The sequence below is a fragment of the Leptonychotes weddellii genome, chromosome 14 (assembly GCF_054177405.1).
Source record: "Leptonychotes weddellii isolate Sample4059 chromosome 14, ASM5417740v2, whole genome shotgun sequence".
In the NCBI taxonomy this organism is placed as follows: domain Eukaryota; kingdom Metazoa; phylum Chordata; class Mammalia; order Carnivora; family Phocidae; genus Leptonychotes; species Leptonychotes weddellii.
The window spans coordinates 32516523-32538907 of NC_138382.1; the positions used below are offsets into that span (position 1 = coordinate 32516523).

Genomic DNA, 22385 nt, shown 5'->3' on the forward strand with positions numbered 1-22385 from the left:
AAAAGACACTTCTGGTAATGTCACTCATTATTAAATGTAGTCATGTCTGTGCAAAGAATATTCAAGTAGTCATCAAACACTGACAATGTTTACATTACCAAAGCTTATTTTAATACCTAATAGTTGGTCTATAAATACAACTGTAAGTTCTTTTGTGTGTGTTTATTTTAGCGCATACCTTGCTCCTGCCTGAAATAAGCACTTTGTCTCTGCATTAAACCAGGTATTTCAGAGGTGTGAACTCCAGCTCTGAGCTTTTTTCAATGTACTTTCTGCATAAACTTTCTTTTCAGTCAATGAAAATTCAAAAACATCAAACCAGAAACGTCTTCACAAATGTGCCCCTTTGGGGCAAGACACTTCCTACCTGTCATTCAGCCACCTTTAAATAAAAACTTACTGAGTCACCAAGAAACTTCCTGAAGATGGATTTCAAAAGCTTGATGTTCTGCCAGACATACCGTCTGAATAAGCTTCATGTCTTAGAGTCAGACCTGTGCCATCTCCCTTAGGCTCTAATCTCATTTGCTCTCTCATTTTTACCTGGCTGGTTTGCGGACTGGATGGGTCATAAGAAGGTACATAGTTCTTCAGAGTATCCTGAGGATTCAGGTGGGGAGGATATCTGATTGTTGGATGAGAAAAGTAGCTCGATGGGGCTGGAGGAAGAATAGCTTGTGTTGGAAATGGCAGCGGTGAGGGTGGAGGCGGAGTTCGAGTCGAGATGACTGCACAGGACAGAAAAGGGGAGACTGATGTCAGCCATGGTGCCCTCTTCCCCGGCCCACCCCCCAGGACCCTGCGAGGCCGCCACGCTGACGGCTCCTCATCGCTTCCCCGTGACCGACCCACACTCCCCTGCAGGACTCCCTCGCCCACACCGACAGGGAGAACACACAGACCCAACCCCACTCTGGGGAACTAGCGATCTGGCTCTCCAGCTCTATGAATGCTTAGACAAAGGAAGTTTCTCTTTTATAGGTTAAGCCAATATTCCATAAAATGTTCCTTTAAGCAGAGTTATTTCCCATCAGAATACAATCTTTGATCAGAAAGTCTTTGTGTCTTGAGTCCAGACCAACTCACAGCATTCATTAAAAGGCAGGGGCACTCACAGACTTTCTACTGAAATTCAAAACAGAAGTGTACTCCAATTTTAAATAAACATTTTCCCTATACGTCCTAGTGGGTGGTTGGTTAAAAGAGAGGCCAGTAATTAGGAAACAATAATGTGCTGAATAATTACCTGATCATTGGACAAATGCTTATGAACATGTGAACGTAGGGCCTGGGAACTCTTTTTCCTAATGAAAATGTTCCTTTCAAAACCAAAAGAGCTCTATTCTGTAACTATTTTTCTTCCTACTCTTTTATTACATGTAGCTTAAAAGATGTTATTAAGATAAGACCAAGAATAAAACCCACAGAAATGTGAATTTAAACTTTCATATACGCATATTAACTAACCAATAAATCACATATTTTATATATAAAAGGGAAATAATATATAAAACATATGCGATGTAGACAATGTTTAATTGTGCTGTAATTTTCAACATCAGTATGACTAAAATTTATTGTTTAGTTTTTGAAATATAATCCTTAAGTTCAAAAATGGGAAAGAATATAATTGTACAATCATTATCTCTATAATGTTGAGGAACATAACCATGTAAGTACAATTAAGAGTACCAACAAGTATAAGCAGAAATGAAGATTAAATGTCTGTTTCTATTTAATATTTTGATCCAAATCATAGGAAATTACATATGATAAATGTTTAGTGTTTTATGAGACAACTTAGCAAACAATATGAAAAATAAATTCTTTCCATGACCTATTAATGAAAATCATCTGGACTAACTTATCTCCAACTTTGTAATTATGTGCAAAAATATATAATATACTTTTAAAGGGATATTACTTATCTTCCCCAAAGAAAGCTTTTTTCAGAAAATACGAGAAATTAAGAATGTATCTCAGCAAAGAATCATAAATTCAATTTTATGGTCGCAACTTTGTTTCCTGAATGTCCGGGTCACTCGGGATCCTCTGGATTGTTGTTACAATGCAGATTCCTGGGCCTAAACACAGACTACTGGATCTTGACTCCCCCCAGGGGTAAGGCACCAGAAAGTACAGTTTAAACAAGTGCCTCGCGTGATCTTTCCACACACTGAAGTGTGTGCATCCTCTGTCAAAGGGATGCATTTCAGAGAACAATTACATGTTTCTTCAAACGAAACTCCTTTTTGACATACTACTTTGTTGAAGAAATATACACATTTGAAAGTATAATTTAAGGAGATGCAAACACCTAAGTTAAGTTTGGCATCTTTTTAACTTGGTGTTGAAGTGCTCTTAATCTCAGCTAAATGAACACCATGTAACCATGGTCTTTGCCTACATCTGTCACAAACCCTTGAAGAATATATACGCAGCTCCATCTTGGTCCCCCTGGGCTTGAGATCAGTGTGGCCCCAGTAGTTTTGGAAGAGATCTTTGTTCAATGGAACCGGCACATATCAAATCAGGGCTCAGGCTCTGGGATCCCTTGTACTGTGCTCACAGAAGCTGTGGCTGGCCCGATAGAAGATAGTAGAATGAAGTATTTCAAACTGAAAGTAAAAATGGCTATTTCGTATCAATAAAGGTCATTCTAGTCCTTGAAAATAGGAAAAGCAAAATACAGGCAGAAGACATTTCCCTTCATTATGAAAGAATTCATACATGCACACATGTATGTACACGTATTTCCTGCCTACATTAATGCCAAGCCTTCCGGTCTCCTTTCCTCCAGTCTTGCTCCTTCCAATACAGCCTTTATAGTCTCATATGAATGAATTTTGTAAAATGCCATCTCAAGCAAGTCACTTCTCTGCTTAAAATCTTTCAATGGCTCCCTACTGCTTCCAGAATAAAAGCCCAGCAACTTCAAGGGTTTGTACGGTCTTCAAGGGCTATAGGGAACCCGCCCCGCCTCACTTCATGGACCTCAGGTCTGGCCACTCTCTCTTCCCCGGCCACACGGAGGTATTTGTGGATCCTTGGATAGATGGCAGTTCCTTGCTGCAGTGACCTTTCCTGATAACAGGCTGTTCACTCTGTCTGAAACAACCTTCCTCCTGCCTTGTTCTTCCTTCTTGTGGCGAACTCACTCTCTAAACTTCAGGGAAGAACACATCGCTTCCGGGCATCTAATCCTTTTCAAAGTGTCTAGTCCTATTCAGATTTCATGCCTAGCTGATGTGGTCCCTTGTCTCCCTGCTGGACCATGAGCTCTTTAAGGAAGGAAACTGTGTCTCATGACCAAGGTGCCTACCATAGGCCCTAATACATTACATACTAGTAAGTATCTGGTGAAGGACCAAGGTGGAAAGCTTATCTAGGTTTCCATGGTTCATTATATAAAAGTGTACTATTTCATTTTTTCCCAATGTCAGAAATCTGAATATTTTAATCAGGTGTCATAATACATGGATGATTTGACTGCTAAGTTAATTTTGCTCAAATATATTCAACATTACAGATCCATGAAATAGTTACCGATTTTTTTGACCTATTCTAGCAGTACAAACAATACAAATATAAATATTTTATAGCACATTTGATTTGTATACTCCTTTCTTAATTTTATACTTTTCTTAGTGAAGGCCATGCATTTTTAAAGTATAGCAATGATACATATCAACATACACTTAGAGATCAAAGCTAAGGACTTTTTTTTATAACTGAAGTTATATCCTTCGAGTAAAGGTTTAAAAACCAGATTCATTTTGTTGGAAGAAAAAAAAATTGCCTATCTATAAATTTAAAGCAATAAGAGTATTGCTACAAACATATTTATATACAAAACTTTCTCCACCAAAAATTCAGTATACTCCTTTCTAGGGCTCAAGAATAATAGGTAGAAAGTATACAGTATTGTTTATTAATTATATCTCACTTTTAAGTTTTGAAAGGGGATTTAGTTTAATTGTTCTTTAAAGTATAAATGTGAAATACTGTATTATTTTTCTTATGTAAATTAAGATATTAGACATAATATCAAGTGTACTAGCCCACACTTATTTGTGCACCGAAAAAATTGTCAAAGAACCTCTTTTATTTTTCTGATTAATTTCACTCCTAAATAAGTAATTATTGATTTTTGTATAGAAAATAACATCTCTGGAAATAGTGTCTGTATATCTTAATGCCTCTGGAAATACCCCAAACTCAACAACACACTTGAAATTCTGTCTTTCTTTAGTCAAATATATAGAATGGGGACCAATCCTGAAGCTACAGTTAAGATAACTATGTATCCCATATCTTCTAATTTCTTGGGATTGTGATCTTTCCAATAAAGGCAATTAAAAATACATTCACAAATGTTATTTAAGTGAATGCTTTGGAACTCTTTTCTCATATATTGGTTAGAAAAAAAATATTTGATTGGATCACGACCCTCCCTTTTTTGGCTGAGAGAATATGGCCCTGCAGCTCTAAGTAAAACTCTTGCTCCATCCCTGAGAGTGAGCTCTGCAAACAAGGGGGACACTTCTCCTTTGTGCTTGAAACTCCTCACCACTGTGTGCAACTCCAGGTATTCCGGGATGATGGTGCTGGGGGAAAGTGCTCAATCTTGGGGAAGAATCTTGCGGAGATGTAGAGCTGAACAGTGGCTTTTCGGGCTTCTTCATAGTAGTCGGAGAAGACATATCTGCAAAGGAAGAGGGGAGAACCCAAACTTTATGACTTTCTTCAGCTATGAAGTTCACGTTAATATAACAAGAGATCTCATTTTCCAACATTTCATTATTTCTGTACTTGGGCTCTTCTACAAAATATGTACTGAGGGTCAAAGACCCAGTTATGTTGGAGATTTGAAATATCTGTCAGAAACAATCTCCACTGAAGTTAACCCAAGGCTTTATTAAAATTATCATTGGAATTATCTCTCCTACTAAATAAATCTTAAACTTTTGAAAAACTAAGTATCATGTTTCCTTTGGCACCTTGGTTCACATCAAGGTCGTTTTTACCTCAGCATTTCATTCTTAGATTTATACGATTCAGGGGTTTGTCTTTCGACCTGCTGACTACACTGTGGAAAAAAACAGAAGAAAACCTGGTGCAAATGTGAAAAACAACTTTTGGGACCACTGGTAAGTCTATCATTGATTTCACATCTTCTATGGAAAACTCATTACTTGTTTAACAAAAAGTACATTCCTTAATTTGCTCATTCTGCAAGTATTTATTGGTGTCCTCTATTTGCCAGGTAAAGTGAGGATGTTACGAAAAATACAAAGTAACTGCTATAGGGATACTCACTGTCAGTGAAGATGAAAATGATAAGAAAATGGCTGTCAACAGTTGAGAGGGAGGAAGCGTGTTGAAAGCAGGGGTGTTGTGTTGTGGTGTTTGCTGGTTTTGCTGCACAAGGGCAGTGACCACCTCAGCCTCCCCAGGTTAAGGAAGATGCCTCAGTGGTGCCATGTTTAAAATGTGGATGGGGATGACACTCCCAGAGAGAGGAAATGTTCTGGAGAATGGAGCATAGAAAACAAGTGGTACAAGTAGTCTGTGGAGTGGTGAAGTGATGAAGTGATGAATGAGGGAGCAAGTAGCTGGCAGGACCCACACAATGAGGGGCCATGGACTTTGTGTATAAATATCTGAATGTCTGCCCTGATCGGGGAGTGCTACTGATGAGCAAAATATGATCACACATTTATAGTTTAAGGCCGTCCCTCTCGAAAGTACATGGAGGATGAGTTAGCCAAAATGGAGACAGCAATCATGGAGACCGCTTGAGAAGACAGATTTATTAATACATCCTTCCATAAATATTTCTTGAAGGCTTAATTTATGCCAGACACTACACTAGTTGCTGGAGACACAATGGTGAACTAGATTAAGTTTCAGCCTCTACAAAACTTTTTTTTTTTTAAGATTTTATTTATTTATTTGCCAGAGAGAGATAGAAAGAACACAAGCAGGAGGAGCGGCAGGCAGAGGGAGAAGCAGGCTCCCCACCGAGCAGGGAGCCCGATGCGGGACTCGATCCCAGGACCCTGGGATCACGACCTGAGGTGAAGGCAGAGGCTTAACCTACTGAGCCACCCAGGCATCCCCAGCCTCTAAAAAATTTAAAAACTAGGGAGGGGATACACATGTGCTAAAAAGGAACTATAAAACAGTGTGAAATTGCTATGGTAGATAACACTACCACAATTATCAACGCATAGCCAACCTTATTTCACCTTTACCCCATCTATGCTCCCCCACCCCCCTTTTCACTTTGAAGCAAATTGCAGACAGCACAGTATTTCACTTATAAATATTTCAATTTGTAGCTCTAAAAAAAGAAGTTATTTTTTTAAAAACCTAAAACTTCATCATATTAGATACATATGCATATATATAATATTCATTTTTAATTTTTTTAACAAGAGAAAAAGACCTCACGTGCTGTTTTTAAAAAAAATTTTATGGTGCTATTAATATAAGAAACTAGTTATCATTATGATTTACCATTTGAAAAATTACATAAGCTCTGGTAAAAGCATCCAATAAAATTAAATATGTGTTTTCAGCACATTGGCACTTAAAGAATGGATATGCTACTGTTAAAACAGTAGACATCATAGTCCACAAAAAATGACAGGTGTATCTGTAGCTATAATTTGTGACTAGCTGGCTGTCACTAACCTATCAGAACTTTGATGCATTGGTGAACGATTTCCTTGTATCTTTCTCAAAAAGAAAAAATGAAAGGAAATTGCTAACGAAACCACAGCAATTAATGCTGCTACAAAAGAAGAGAAAAAATGTTGATACCATTTAAAAACAGACCAAAAAAAGTTCATTTCAGCTAAGGTACCTTCAAAATGTCAAAACTAATACTTAATTTCACTTAGAGCTATGTGATTTTAAAAGGTAACACTACAAATATAGGTTTTGGCCTGCTAGAAGCTAATCACAGACATCTAGGTCTTTAGGAGTGGAAAGAACCTTTATTCCAACCCTCATTTTGCAGATAAAGTAATGTTTCTATTCCAAATTTTTAATTTAAAATTAACTATTAGGAAAAGAAATCTACTGACACTCTTATGCTCTACCTGTGCTTAAATACAGATCTCAAAATAAAATTAACCAGTGTAATCAGTTTCTAAAGACTCCATACAGAGGGGCGCCTGGGTGGCTAAGTTAGTTAAGTGTCCAACCCTTGGTTTCAAGGTCAGGTCATGATCTCAGGGTCATGAGATCAAGTCCCTTCGTTGGGCTGCATGCTCAGTGGGGAGTCTGGGGATCTTCGCCCTCTGCCCCTCCCCCCGCTTGCATGCTCTCTTTCTCTCTCTGTCTCTCTGTCAAATAAACAAATAAATCTTAAAAAAAAAAAAAAAAAGACTCCCTGAATGAGTAATAGAGCATTTACTGTACATGACTGAAAAACAATGAAATATGACCAGAGCTTGGGAAGCAGAATGAATGTTATTCTAGTTCTGTCATTTCTGGGGACGTTCCATCAAGGCTATTGCAAATACTGTAACTGTTTCCAAATTTTCATTAAACGTAGCAGGATTCACCTGAGTCACTTTCTGCAAAGAGCACATAAATCAAGGGTGTTTGTCCAGCAGTTCAAGAAGATGGGTGATGACGTCATTTTTGAGAAATGAAGCCTTTGCATTTTCTTACTCAAAATAATGCACTTGGCTTTCCTGGGTAATTATTACAGGTCCATTTATTGTTTGGGTTCTCGTTAGGCATGGACCAAATAATAATGGTACCTTCGTGTTCAGAAAACACAAAGGAATTACAGAGGCCAACACAGCAGAAACAAATTAAAATTCACTCTTCAAGTTGTAAAAGGGACCACAAATTGTCTTCTCAAACAGTCAAGTGAACTTACAACAGTAAAAATAAGAATGAGAAGGTCCACCATCCATACTGAAACTACTTCTTTAGGAACAGATAAAGAATGATAGTGCAGAAAGTGGACTTGACCGCCATTGTCTTCCCACTCGATGAAATTATTTTTGGGCCCAACAGCCAGTGAAGATATACTGGTACCCAGCCTGTGCAAGGCATACGCCAAGTGTGCCGGGGACACAAAGTGACCCCCTCCCCACCACGGTCACAGGAAAAAAAACTCACTGCAACGGAGAAAGAATAAAAATAAAATGTCAACTATCTAGGAGGAGGAAGGGTAGAGTTTCTAGCTATTACATTTTAATCATGAATCAAACTCGTATTGTTTTGATTTTAATTTTATTTTGCATGTCTGCAGTCTAGTAGACCTCATGCCAAACTGAAAAATGATACTGTTTCTATTTTTAATGCACTTCTATGCTACAGAAATAAAAAAAAAATGTTTGAGGAATGAATATATAGGAGAGATGGTTTGTGACCTTTCTGTGGAAAAAAACAAATGTCATGCTTTTCACAGTGTATTGTCCCTCAAGCCGGAAGAATAATACATAAAAAGATTAAGTTGAAAATAAGTTAAATAAAATAAAGCGGAATAATATATAAATATATAATAAGTTGAATAATAATACAAACATAATAATGCATATGTTGAATAATACATGAAATAAAGAAGTTGGCAAGAGAAGCAAGATGATAAGAAAAGGATTAGCCCGTGTTTCTAGTGGTGGGAAGGAGGCAGGAGTAGTTGGTGGTGCATGAGAAAGAAGCAAAGTCAGTGAGGGCTTGCCATCAGACAAAGACATTTAAATTTGATTTGGAAAGTAATAATTTATAAATGAATTGATCTCAGGAGGGAAATGCTTTCCAAAAGCTCTCTATTGTTTTTCTGTTTCTTGTAGCTTCCACTCAGTGCTTTTTGCTTGTACCTGGTTAAATCAAAAATTTCCTGTCTAGTCTCCTTCCAGGAGGAAGGAAGGAGAAGGAGGAAGGAAATCCTCTCCTTCAAACAATATCTTCCTCACATTAAGATCTATGATGGTATCATATTTTTCTTTTCCTTATCATTCCATTTTATTTAAGCTTTAGCTAAATTCATTTACTTATGGCCTCTTGGAGGAGGAGGGAACCAGGAGGAATGTGCTTCTAACTCTTCCTTTGCAGATGACATTCCCTTGGGCTAGAAAATGATGTCTTTCTACTTCTTATTCCAGCTATAGAACAGTATTTTATCCACTGAACCAACTTGATTTATTTTCTCTTTAAGCATTCCCTCTTGGGACTGTGGAGGTCTAGATTTCCTTAATGATCTTGTGTTTGTGTCTGATATTATCTGACGGATTTTTTTTTAATTATTATTTTGTACTTGTTCTATCCATAGAGTGAGTGAGTGAGTGAGTGTGTGTGTGTGTGTGTGTGTGTTTGAGCTGACTGATGGCTTATCTCCTACAGAAGATGATTTTATTAAAGATGCAAAGACATATGGAGGCTGGAAAAACATGCTCAGGAAGAGAATTTTTAAAAATCTTGCACCGAAAGACAGTAGAAAAGGTAGAACAGATGCTGTCGAGGCAGTTTATCTTAGAATCTCTTGCATATGAAAGCAGCTAGATGGTGAACTGATAACTGGTATATAAGATGAATAAAATAACCAGTCGGTATATAGTAAAATGCATGGTTGCATGAGCAGAGACCACCAGATGAGAAGTAACTGAATGTAGAGCAAAAAGTGAAAACAAAATCAGTCACTGCGTTTCTAGTAAGTGTGAGAAGCTACGGCAAGGCCTCAAGTTCAAGATGTTAAATAAGACCACCTGCTCCCTGACTTGGTGATGCTTACAGCTCAGCAGAGAGGACGGATATTACAAACACAAATACAAAACTTCATTTATTGCAATTGTGACATTAGACTGTAGAGAAGATTCTTCTTCATGACAGAAGTCAGCGAGGCTAATTTAAAAAAACAAAGGAAGGTTCACACTGATGGTGCTATTCTTCATTGTCTATACCCATGTTTAGATTTATAATTGGACAATTAGCTATGGCTTTAGTCACCAATCGTGAAGTTAAATACATAATAAAAGATTACTATGTAGGAAAAAGTTCAACTTATATAAGTTGGTTCAATTAGATCCAAGCATAGCTTTAAATAAGTATTTTGCAAAATCAAGTCATCCCATAATTTTTACTAGCCATAGTATAATTTTTTGGCACTGGGACATACATATATCCTAAGCCCTGATGTGTCATTCATTTCATAGCATCACTTCAAAGAGATAAAGGCTTGAGCAAATAAAGAGTTAGATCAACTCATCTCCCAACAAGGTAATTTCATCTACAAAGGAAGAACGTTGCTGTGAAACACAGCGTATGCACTCGACTCATCAGCAGCTTGCACAAATGGCGCTCCAGATGTATATCTGTTCAAGTCAGCCCAAGGCAACAATTTTGATCAATTCTAATGTGATAAAATGCTGCAGGGAAAGTGTGCAGAAACGTGTTTACGTCAGCCCTTAATTAAACTGTTGTTCACTTCCAAAGAACCTTAGGAAACACTAATGAGACATGAGTTTTGGCAATTTCTTCATCAAAGCAAAGACCCCTTCCTCAGTCTGTAACAGCCTGTCATCCAAGTCGCTCCCGGGATAAATGTCACATAGCACTCCAATCAGTTAGCCACCTGTTAGTAGAACTTCACTGAAGTCAACTAGTGATCTAGGGCAAGCTCAAACAGCCACCTTGACACCTGCCTGTCTGGGTCACCTGCTCCTTTTTCACATAGAGTAGAGCAATATGTTAGCTTTTCCAATATTCTTGAGTAGATTGAGGTTACAAATCGAATTTCTATCACCTACATAGAAAACACATAATTTTCTTTAAAAAAAAAATGTCTATTCTTCTTCCCTACAATGACACTTATGGTTTACAACTATTTTATTTTGAATCAATTATGTAAGAGCACACAAGAGTTCTTGAATTTCTGGAAGCTATTAATTTCAGCATGGTATAACACTAAATTAAAATATATTAACTGTGGGCGCCTGGGTGGCTCAGTTGGTTGGGCGACTGCCTTCGGCTCAGGTCATGATCCTGGAGTCCCGGGATCGAGTCCCGCATCGGGCTCCCTGCTCGGCGGGGAGTCTGCTTCTCCCTCTGACCCTCCCCACTCTCATGTGCTCTCTCTCTCTCTCTCTCACTCTCTCTCTCAAATAAATAAATAAATAAATAATCTTTAAAAAAAAAATTAAAAAAAAAATATATTAACTGTGCCATTCCTATAATTTAGAAAAACATATTTCTTTTTTTTTTTTTTTGACAGAGAGAGACACAGTGAGAGAGGGAACACAAGCAGGGGGAGTGGGAGAGAGAGAAGCAGGCTTCCCGCTGAGCAGGGAGCCCGATGTGGGACTCGATCCCAGGACCCTGGGATCATGACCTGAGCCGAAGGCAGACGCTTAACCGACTGAGCCACTCAGGCGCCCTAGAAAAACATATTTCTATCTAGTTAACAAAGAAGCAAATTCTCTCAAAATATTTTAACAGTCCAATCCTTTCCGTATTCCTAAGTTGTCTTTCTTATTTATACACCATGCTTGTATACAAGTCCAAATGAACCCTCGAGGTACAAGTTATCATTTGCTGGCTTCTCTTGGTTTCCAGTATTTAAGGTTAAGGTATGTTTTACTATTGGGGCGCCTGGGTGGCTCAGTTGGTTAAGCGACTGCCTTCGGCTCAGGTCATGATCCTAGAGTCCCGGGATCGAGTCCCGCATCGGGCTCCCTGCTCGGCGGGGAGTCTGCGTCTCCCTCTGACCCTCCTCCCTCTCATGCTCTCTGTCTCTCATTCTCTCTCTCTCAAATAAATAAATAAAATATTAAAAAAAAAAAAAGGTATGTTTTACTATGAAGTGCTTAAAGAGCCATCATTGTTAAAAATGCCTTCTTTATTTTTTACATTATCAAGCTGCTGAGCAGATGTTACAGGATTCTTTTTTTTTTTTGCAGAAGAAAACTCAAGGTGCAATGAAAACAGCAACAGGGAAGCTTCTGTTACCCTTGACCTTTTGTGATGAGCAGGACAGAGACCAAAGAAGTGCATATGTGGTAACAGTTTCGATAGTCCCATGACTAAAATTTGACAAGATTATGTTATACTGACGAGTCTTACCCAGGTAAGACCTCTCATAGCTTTCTAGGTTTCCTTTTTTTTTTTTTTAACAGATTTTTTTCATAGATCTTTTTTTCTAGAGTTTCTGAGGAGACAGGAAGTCTCCTCAGAGAGGGAGACCAAATCCACTGCTGGATGAGGCAAAGGTGGTCAACACATCCCAACACTCTGCTGAAACTCTGTCAAGAAACACAAAACACTTGTGGTCAAAACCGAACTTCAGCTAAATGGGAATCTCTGCTGTCCATTAAAATGCAAGGGTGGCAGCTAGAAGACAACATGAGAAAGGAACAAGCTAGCTGCATAAAATAATAACGCTGTTTGTAATAAATGAGAAGCTACCACATCTAGGGTATGGGATCAGTTCAGGAGCTGGAAATCTGATACTTTCACATCAGACCATAAATCTCAAGTCAGTCCTGAGAGAAGGAAACGGCTTGGGCCCTGTGCCCAGAGGACAAGGAGAAGGCAAGGAACAGGGATCTGCCAACTGAATGCTCCCAGAGACCAAGGATTCTCTTCCTCTGTTTTTGCCTGGGGGTAAAATCAGGAAGAGGAGAGGGAAGTTCAGAGGTTATTTATAATCCTATAAACTTTATGTAAAATACTGCAATTATCAAGCCTAGGAGATTCCAGCCCAAAGCCCTGAAGTACTTATTTCTCTTGTTTCCCTGTGGAGAACCAAGGGGATCCTTGCCTTCACAAGTTCTACCTACAGATAAAGGAGAGCCAGCTGGGACGTGGCCTGAGGGAATGTGTCCTGGAGCGGAAGAAAGGACACAGAGCCTGTGGGCTATACCTTTACCTTGAAAGCTTTATATCATCCCTGTGGGAGGTACCATCTCCATGTCCCCATTTTTTTTTCCACAATAAAAGAGAGTTATCCTGGCTCACGGGAGGAGAATGTGATGTGATGCACAATGGTTTCAATGAAATATAAATGACAAAAAAGAGGTGCTTGGGTAGAGTCAAAAAGCCATGGAGACACTGTTTTTATTTCAGGGGAGATGTTTAAAAATTGCTTATAGAGGGGAATCTGGGTGGCTCAGTCGGTTAAAGGTCTTGACTCTTCATCTCAGCTCAGGTCTTGATCTCAGGGTTGTGAGTTCAAGCCCTGCACTGGGCTCCACGCTGGGCATGGAGCCTACTTAAAAACAGATAGATAGATAGATAGATAGATAGATAGATAGATAGATAAATAGATGATAGATAGATAAATAGATAGATAGATAGATAGATAGATAGATAGATATTGCTTATAGAGCCATGTGCTACATTTAAATATTATGGATACGACAGTGGAGTTAAACCCCCCAGGCACCGCTAGTGGGAATGCAAATTCATGAGACCCTCCTAGATTCTGTACCAATAATTTGTCAACAGCCTTAGAAATGGACAACGTTTAACTCAGTAATTCTGCAGTAGGGATGTATTTATTCCTTTAACATAATTTCATTGACTGTCTGCTAGGTTTGGGGACAGCGAGTAGAACTAGACACAATACTCAGGCTTAAGCACAAGGATCCCCATAAGGTGATGATGACTGTGTCTTTAGTATATAAAACCTTGCCAACTACTTACACATCCATAAGCAAAGTAGACATTTAAAAGTGTGTAGTTTAGGCAAAGGGTGGCATATTATGTAGCCATCATAAAGCAGAAATTCAATGACATGGTAAAATGCCATTATATTATAAAAATCTATGTAGTAGGATTATAGGTGATTTTTATTTTCTTTATATATTTGACAGTTTGTTTTTCCAAAACTCCCATAAATAATTTTACTGTTACAATTAAAAAAAAAAAAGGTAAAATATATATTTGGGGGGGAATACTACCTGTGCTCCACAGAGTATTATAAATGGGGGGAGAGTGTTGGATCTTGTTATATTACTTGTTATTTCCTTCTTCTTTTTTTTTTTTAGGATTTTTATTTGAGAGAGAGAGAAAGAGCACGAGCGGGGAGAGGGACAGAGAGAGAGGAGAATTAGACTTCCCGCTGAGCAAGGAGCCGGATGTGGGGCTCGATCCCAGGACCCTGGGATCATGACCTGAGCTGAAGGCAGACACTTAACCGACTGAGACACCCAGGTGCCTCTTAGTTATTTCCTTCTTAAAGTAAGGAAATGCCTTATTGGTCTTAGGTAATGGATGTTGCAAAAATATACAATGAAACGCTTAAATGTAACATTTGCTATTTAGTTGGCTAAAGGCAAAACAGTGTTATTTTTGAGAATACAAGTGAAGAAAAGAGAGTATCTGAATATCTGTTTCTAAGACTCTTCTAGATGTAAAATTTTATGATTGTGTGGCAAATGTGAATAAGTCCTTCCTACACACTCCAAGTTAACAAAAAGCTCTGAATGTTATGACAAGACATATGGACTTAATCCCACTACAGTAGTTTCATCATGATGCCAGATGATTCAAAAAAATAATTAGCTGCCATGTTAAGAAAGTATCTCCATATATAGATATTTACATTTATCACACTCTAAAATAACTCTGAAAAACGGCAAGCTATGTTAAGAGGAGATAAGATAGCATCTTCAATTAAATTTTTCAATCTTTTTTTTTTTTAAATGAAATCAGTTCTTTTTTTAAAGGAGAAAATATGGTAGCCTTCATGTTAAATAAGTGAAAATTCTTACTTTAATCACTGAGTTATTTAATCTTAACTACACTTGTGCATATTACTGTATTCTTCAGCAATTTAAAACATTTGTGATAGTTTAAGGCTCTCTCTATTGTATATTTCAACCCAAGCACAGTAAGCTGCATGTTACTACAAGTCTATATCACATCTCTATTAAAAAAAAAAAAAAGTCTCCAGGCTACACCTACACCCAATACAAAGTTAAAGCTCAAACCCCTTTGAAGCTCACAAACACCTTCCTGAGACATCAAAAAAAGAAGAAAAAAAAAAAACCCTTTGAATAATGAAGAACAGTGCTAAAAGAATAAATACTGACTAAATGAAAACTGCTTTTTAAAAACTTCAAAATGCTTTTGTCCATTAAGCAATTTCATTTTAACAGACAGACAATGACGAAGTGTCTTGAGTAATGTCAGAAAACCTCATTTGAAAGGAGGAAAAACACCACACAATTATGCAGTATTTGGAGTATATTTTAGTCCCTTATTAAGTATTGGCATAGGTCAATAGCTGCTATTCACCATGCCTCTGGGGAAAACCTCTTGGCTATAGAGGCTTATTAGTGTTAAGCATCTGAGAGCCATGGACTATAAAATAAAATCAATACCGTAACCTTAACTGTAAAAGTCAGAAAGATACTGGAAGAGTTCTAATTTAACAAGATTACAGATGAGATTTTAGAGGAGAACATTTGGGGAAAAGCCATGCATTTAGAAACATTTATGCTACAAGACATCTCAAGGTTTCTGTTGTTACTAATGCTGTTATTATCCATGCTGGTAATGGTTAGGGTTGACTTAACTGATGTGTTACTTTAGTGGATTTACAGGAAAGTCCTAGAAATGATCTGGAACTTATTTCAAATAAAATCATTAAATTGAGGTAGTAAACTAATTGCTTAGGAACAATTATGATTTGATGTGGTTTAGTGTGGTAGAGAAAAAAATCACGAAAATGTTAAGGTCGTTAGTTCAGCAGCTCAATGCAAATATGATTACTCAGCACAATATTCTATTTCTCTTAATGGAAAAGTAGTCAAAACCGGTATAAATCGTAGTGTTTAAGTTCAACCTAAATCTATATTTTTCCTCTAACAAATGTAAATGAAGAAAAAAAGAACATTCTGTCAATGAAATTACTATGATGGCATATTTATTATCCTAATGGTTTTAGAAATCACGTGAAATTGATCAGTAACAAAACCTCTATTTAGTAATGGACCAATTACATTTGTGAGATAATGTCAATGAAACAGAATATTGTCACAGGATAATGGTCTCCTATTGCTACATCCCTAGTCATTTAGAGAAAATAAATGTTGCCGTCTGGCTGAGTCATTTATTTTCAAAGTAGGAGACACTGATCCCATAACAAGGTTCTGTTATAATAACTCAATCTCTATCAATCATTTGTTGTACCAGGACAGGACATGTATTTTGAAGAGCTGCACATTCCTCAGCTAGCAAAACATATGGTGCCTCCAAGCACATAAACAGCCCAATTATTGCGTTATCCAAAGAGAGTATTAAAAATAAACATTTAAAAAAAAATTAGGAATCGGAAAACTTTCTGAATTTTCAAAGAGAGCCATGTTAATGAAAGCTTAAAGACTCAAGTAGCTGAAGATTTAAAAATTCTTTGATTCAGTTAATTTAAAATCTAGAATTTTGGACATGAAGGGACCTTAGTCTTCAACTCTTGTTATTTTACAGATGAGAAAATTCAAAATTTACTGAAATTAAGTGTGTTTGTTTAAGGCCACACTAGTACTTGGAGTTTCCTGGTCACCATTATAGTGCTCCAAGCATAAGGCAAAAAATTGAAACAGAACCATTATATATATTTATATATTATATTTTTTCATATATCACATATTTATATATATCATATACCACATATATTTATATATATCATATATCATTATGTATTTATATATCACATATATTTATATATGATATTCTAGACTTTAGGGTTATTTATTTATTTTTATCCTATTTCTATTTTTTTTTTTTTTAAGGTAAGCTGTAGGACCAATGTGGGGGTTGAACTCATGATCCCGAGATCAAGAGTCACGTGCTTTATCAACTGAGCCAGCCAGACGCCTCAAGACTTTAAGATTGTTTATTAACAACAGGTCAGTATTAAATGGAAATGAGATTCTTAACGTGAGTCCAGTCCAAGGACTGCACTCATGAATCCCTGGAGTCCATGAACCCTTCTGATATTATTGTGCATTTATCTGTATTTAAGTTTCATACATTAGGGGGAGGAAAAACATGATAGAGGTTTTGAAACTAGTTTGCAGATCGTATCACAATGACTTGTTTGGAAGGCAGTGTGTATAGTACGGGTTCTACAGCTAAACGAACAAGTGTTCCCATTCTACCTCTGCTACTTATCATCTGTGTGATTTATGTCAAATTTCTTAATCACTGTCGTGATTAGTTTAATGAACTATAAAATGTTATTTTTAATAGGGTTGAAAAGCAAAATACAAAGTCTTGGCCCAGCCCTCAAGGGTAGTAAGTGCTCAATAAATGATAGCCACAAATGGCAGGGGGATCTGGTTTCCCTCATTTATATGTACTAATTGAACAAAAATTTTAAATTTCTGTGGTTCCTTCAACAAATAAATGACATACAAAAAGGAGTTACTATAAAAATAGTTAATAAAGAAAAACAGTTACTATAACTATTATAGGTTAAAAAAAAAAGGCTGAAAATACAAATATGGTAAATGGACCATTTGGGATCCTCACTGAAACAAAATAGCCTATAAGATATTCTGGGGAATCTGAACATGGAATATATATTAGGTAATATTAAGAAATTATTGTCATGTTTGTTACATTGATAATAGTCTTGGGGTTGTGTTAAAAATAAAAGTCATTGTCTATAAGAAACACTTAGAAGTATTTATAAGTAAAATGACATAATGTCTGGGATTTACTTTTAAGCAAATCTCAAAAAACTGAGAGACAGTAAATGCAATAAGATTGGCAAAATGTTGATGACAGTTTAAAGCTGGGCACATGCAAGTTCACTTTATGATGCTTGCTCTCTGCTTTAACATTTTCCATAACAAAAAAGCTTTTAAAACATTATGCTTAAACATTCAATCCAAAGCTCTTCTCCACAATTATCTATCACAAGCACTCATAGCTTCAATTTTTTTTTTAGTTCCAAAACTTCTAATCATGACACTAAAATTAAGAGATTTTTTTTTTAAAAGCAGATATACATTTTACCATCTCAAAATTTTGTTTTGACAATTCTTCCAGAACCCTGAAAACTCACAAAATCACCTCTACACTCCCATTTTAAGTTCCACAAGATCTAACAGACTCATGAAATTCCATGGAAAAATTGTCCATCTGCCAGAACATGTTAAGCAGTATTCAAATTTTCCTATTTCTCCGTTTCTCCCTAAATAGGTAAGTTTATATATTTCTTCTCTAGATGGGTTGCAGGATAATGGGGGAAAAAAATCAGCCTTTAAAAAAGACGACCTCAGCTCTGCTATTCATTATCTGGACACTTTGGACAAGACAGCCCCTCACTGATCCTCAGATTGCTTAGCTGTATAAAATGAGGAGCCTGAACCACATCCTGCTAAATGTTCTAATAATCTGTGTTCTATCTCTGAAAAATCAATCTCCTACTGTGTGAGATACTCGTCATATAGTCACTCAAAAGAAACTGGCTTTCTAACCTACTTCAAAATAAACTTAAACATGACATCAATGTGTAAAAGTGTTTGAAATAAATCTTTTACCACTCTAAGAAACTTTGTGTGGCACGCTTTTATACTGAAGTACACTGTCTCCCATGGGCCTTCCACTTTCCTATTTTAGGCTGTGTTCTATCAATCTAGAGACCCAGCATTAAATAGCAAGCTGTTATTTTTTCAAACTAATTATCCATTGTGGTTTTTCTGCAAAATGCTACATTTTCAAGTCATGAAGTCTCCAGAGCACAGAAATAGCCTAAGTAGTCTTGGTCCTTCTAACATGGACCCAGGTTTGCCCCATCCAAAATGCTCTTCCTGGTTAAAACGCATGAAAGGAACGAAAGCTTCTATTAATTAGTAAGCAATGTGAGGAATTCTGACGAAAGCTTTCACCAATAATTTATTGTTTTCCTTTCTGTTTGAAGGATGCTCCTGTTGTGACTTTTCAACTATAGCGGTGTAGCTAAAGAAAATGAAATACACTATGTTAAAGGCATCCTTGGAGTTTGCTCTCCAGTGGCATCGTGATACATGGAGAGGTTCATGGAAAGTTTGGCAGGAACTGTAAATCGTTCACTTTTGATATTTTCAATAATAGGCTAAACAACAACAACAAAAACACAAGCCTTAAAAATTGTACTTCAACATTAAATTCAAGCCATTTCTTCACATTTATTCAACAAAATCACTTGTATCTCTGATTTTGTCTGGCTCAAAATTTGATATTTGAACATTTGACATTTAATCCTTGTGATACAAACCTTAAGAATGTAAGGAATTGTTGGTGTTCTCTCTGGTTCCCAAAGGGGGCTTAAAAATTCTTCCAGGAAGATTACTAAGCATTTGCCTTGTCATTTTCTAGGGCTTCATTTGATGTTAGTAACTCCCAGATAGTAGTTATTCAACTATTTGTAAAAGCTGCTCATTCACCCAGCTCCCATATTTCTACAGACATTTTGAGATTATATCATTTGTTGGACTGTAGTTTGGGCTAGAGCACTGTTTTCCAAAGTTTGAACCTAGAACTTTCTTCCCTATAGATTCTTGAATTAAAAAAAAAAAAAAGGTCCTGAAGTCACAAACTTAAACACAAATCAGTCAATATCCACTCATGGATAGTCACATTGATGGCGCCCGGCAGTACATTAAACATTCCACAAATTCAATCATGAATGAAAAAAGTTTACATTTTTGTTCAGATAGAATTTTCTAAACCCAGCTGAATGCTCTTGTATCTAGTGTGCTTATTAACATTCCTTAAATTCACACTAAGAAATGCTGGTCTCTGATTCTGGTTCTATCACTCTATTTCCTGTGCCTGGTTGAACTCATGATGCTGGGCTGGCATTATTATTCTCTAGCCCGTGTTCCCTGGAGATTTTTGGTTTAATTCATTGGCTATTTAACACCATATCCTCCTAGAACTCTATTTAAAAAGTGCAAACTAACATTGAGCACAACATCTAAAACTATATTACTAGTGAGAACGTTTGAAAAATTATTAGAAAGAAATCTCTAGGGCTCAGAAATCTATTAAAATTTCAGAAGACTAACTGAAGAGACTTATTTATGTGACAGAACTCTAAAAACTTTTAAAATTAGTGTGTTATTTCCTAGTAGTCATAGCAACCAGAACATGATGCCTCAAATATTGCTTATTTGAGAGTCCAGTATGCATTTTTAAACTATCCTTAAAATTGTAATTACATACCAATATACCGCTAAGTAGTGCTAGTTTGTGCTAACATACCAATTCATTGACTTTTGCGTAAAGATTTACTTCTCATAGTGCTTAAAGGTAAGCTAGTTCTGAGGCATGGAGACAGTCCCCTCCTAGTCTGGCTTACATGATTTATTCTCCGTGAAGAACCTTTTTTCATAAATAGTAAAAAACTATTTTTCTGCTCAGCAGGTCAAGGCCTGGAAATTTAACTTATTCATATTTATGTGCCCAATGCCTAGAAAACTTTCTGGCAAATAACAGGCATTTGATAAATGTTAATTGAGTCCAATTATCCCAAATCCTAAATGTGTAGGAATTAATAAAATTTTACTGCATACAAGTCTTTTTGAATTTACATATTATAAAACTAAGATTATAAGTCGTTTAAATACTCATCAGACTGTGAAGCTGCTAAATTTTCCACTTAGAAAGCCCCGCTGTATATTACAAATATATTTACTGTACCATAAGTGTCTACTAAATAGAGTTTCAGGAGCCTTAGATGAGGCTTAGATGAATCAGCAGTGGAAGATACTGATATTGATAAAGCATTGTTTCAAATGTCCAAGCATACTATTTGTCAGTCTGTTAAATTCCTAGGCATTAACATACAAGATCTAGTCCCATAAAAGTAACTGGAGTTGGAGGAAAAACCAACAAGAGATAGGTCTTGGTTTTTCCTCCTTTTTCAGAAGTTACAAAGAAGCACTCTAATGATTTCAAGAAAAATACATCAACTAGGAATTGAGTCTCTGAATTGACTCAGGTGGAAAAAAATTAAGGTACGCAAGGTCTCAGATGGTATTTTTTCTGTGGTATTGGAATAAAGGAAGTTGTTAGCATGCACACTGATAAGCTCATCTGGTTCTATTAATTTAACCATTAAAGTTGAAAATGGTAGAACACCGTATCCAAAAAAACCAAAGTTTTCAACAGAGGTAGAAGCAGTCAGAAAGTTTAAGACTAGGAAATTCATAGAAGAGATTAAAGAGGAAAAAATATTCTAAAATCTAAGAAAAGAATGTAACAGTGGTTATATAGCCCTTTGTTAGTAGCCAGTTTTCTTTTTTCCTTCTCTATGTGTAAAACAACACAAATAAAAATATGAGTATTACATAATGTAGATGCTGATAAATTTAATTTTCCTCACTATACATCAGGAGAAATGTTAAGTGAATTATAGAGATTCCTACCAAATGTTTAACGCTATTACATAATGCTCAGTCTTAAAATGTTCATGTCTCTATTCCGCAACACTAAAAATTATAATTCTTTTATAGGACATGATAACTTTTCTGTGTTGTGGGGGGAAAAAAAACGAACATACAAATATAACTAATTATGTTTATAATACCCTAAAATAAAGATATTTTTCCATTAAACTACTAATAGGTACATAAATATTTGTCATTACATGAACCTAGATTTTGCATTAAAAATTTGCCTAATTGCTTTTTAAAATAAAGTGAGTATATTAATTTGGCTATCTTATATCCTTTATTTTGGCCTAGTTGGAAAAAAATTTCAGTGGCTTAGGCTGGTGCTTCAGATTATGAGGGAAAGTAGAATGCCATATATTGTCCATAATTTTGCTATCTTTGATTCTTCTATTTCAAAAATCAGTGTTGCTAAGGGCTATGGCCAAGAGTAGATTTTAATGCAAAGTTAATACTACCAGAATAAGGTATTCCCAGGAAATAATTAATGGTAAATTTTGAACACTTCTGCCAATTATAAACACAAGCATATTTTAATTAACCAATAAGTAGTTATTGATTACCAATTAGTGCAGGCTTTGTGGGAGAAACAAGTATAAGACATGTACTAAATCCATTACAAATATCAAGTGGTACTCAATACGCACTTTAGAATACCCCCTTCGTGACAGCCAAATGTGTCTGAAGAACATTTGAAGACGGACAAGAACAACCATGGGGCATTTTATTTTGCAAATTTAAAAAAAAGCAATTTTCTAAGAACAAAAGGACTGCATCTGGCTTAGCAAATTTATAAAGATAGTACTGTACTGCCCTCATTTTTTTTTTTTTTATTGTAGTTCAAGACTTCTTCCCACAATGGCTTATTGTGCACATTACAAAGTCTTCAGGGTCTTCAGAATTAAAGTGACAGAGTATTTTTTTTAAGCACACTTGAGAATGGATCATTCTTCCTTACTCTTAATAAAATATGCC

At 36.3% G+C, this 22385-nt stretch overlaps 1 protein-coding gene across 9 annotated transcripts in view; it reads right to left on the reverse strand.

Annotated features, from left to right (window-relative positions):
• Nucleotides 1–22385, reverse strand: part of NFIB (nuclear factor I B) — a 587047-nt gene that overhangs the window by 389211 nt on the left and 175451 nt on the right. For 8 of the 9 annotated variants that reach the window (XM_081802991.1, XM_081802992.1, XM_081802995.1 and 5 more), the window contains 2 exons: nucleotides 4571–4705; nucleotides 544–728 (listed from right to left, as the gene is read on the reverse strand). The exons of the other annotated variant lie outside the window; for it this stretch is intronic. In XM_081802991.1, coding sequence (XP_081659117.1) covers nucleotides 544–728; nucleotides 4571–4705 — 320 coding nt within the window. The remainder of the gene's footprint in view (nucleotides 1–543; nucleotides 729–4570; nucleotides 4706–22385) is intronic. 9 annotated transcript variants of the gene reach the window in all.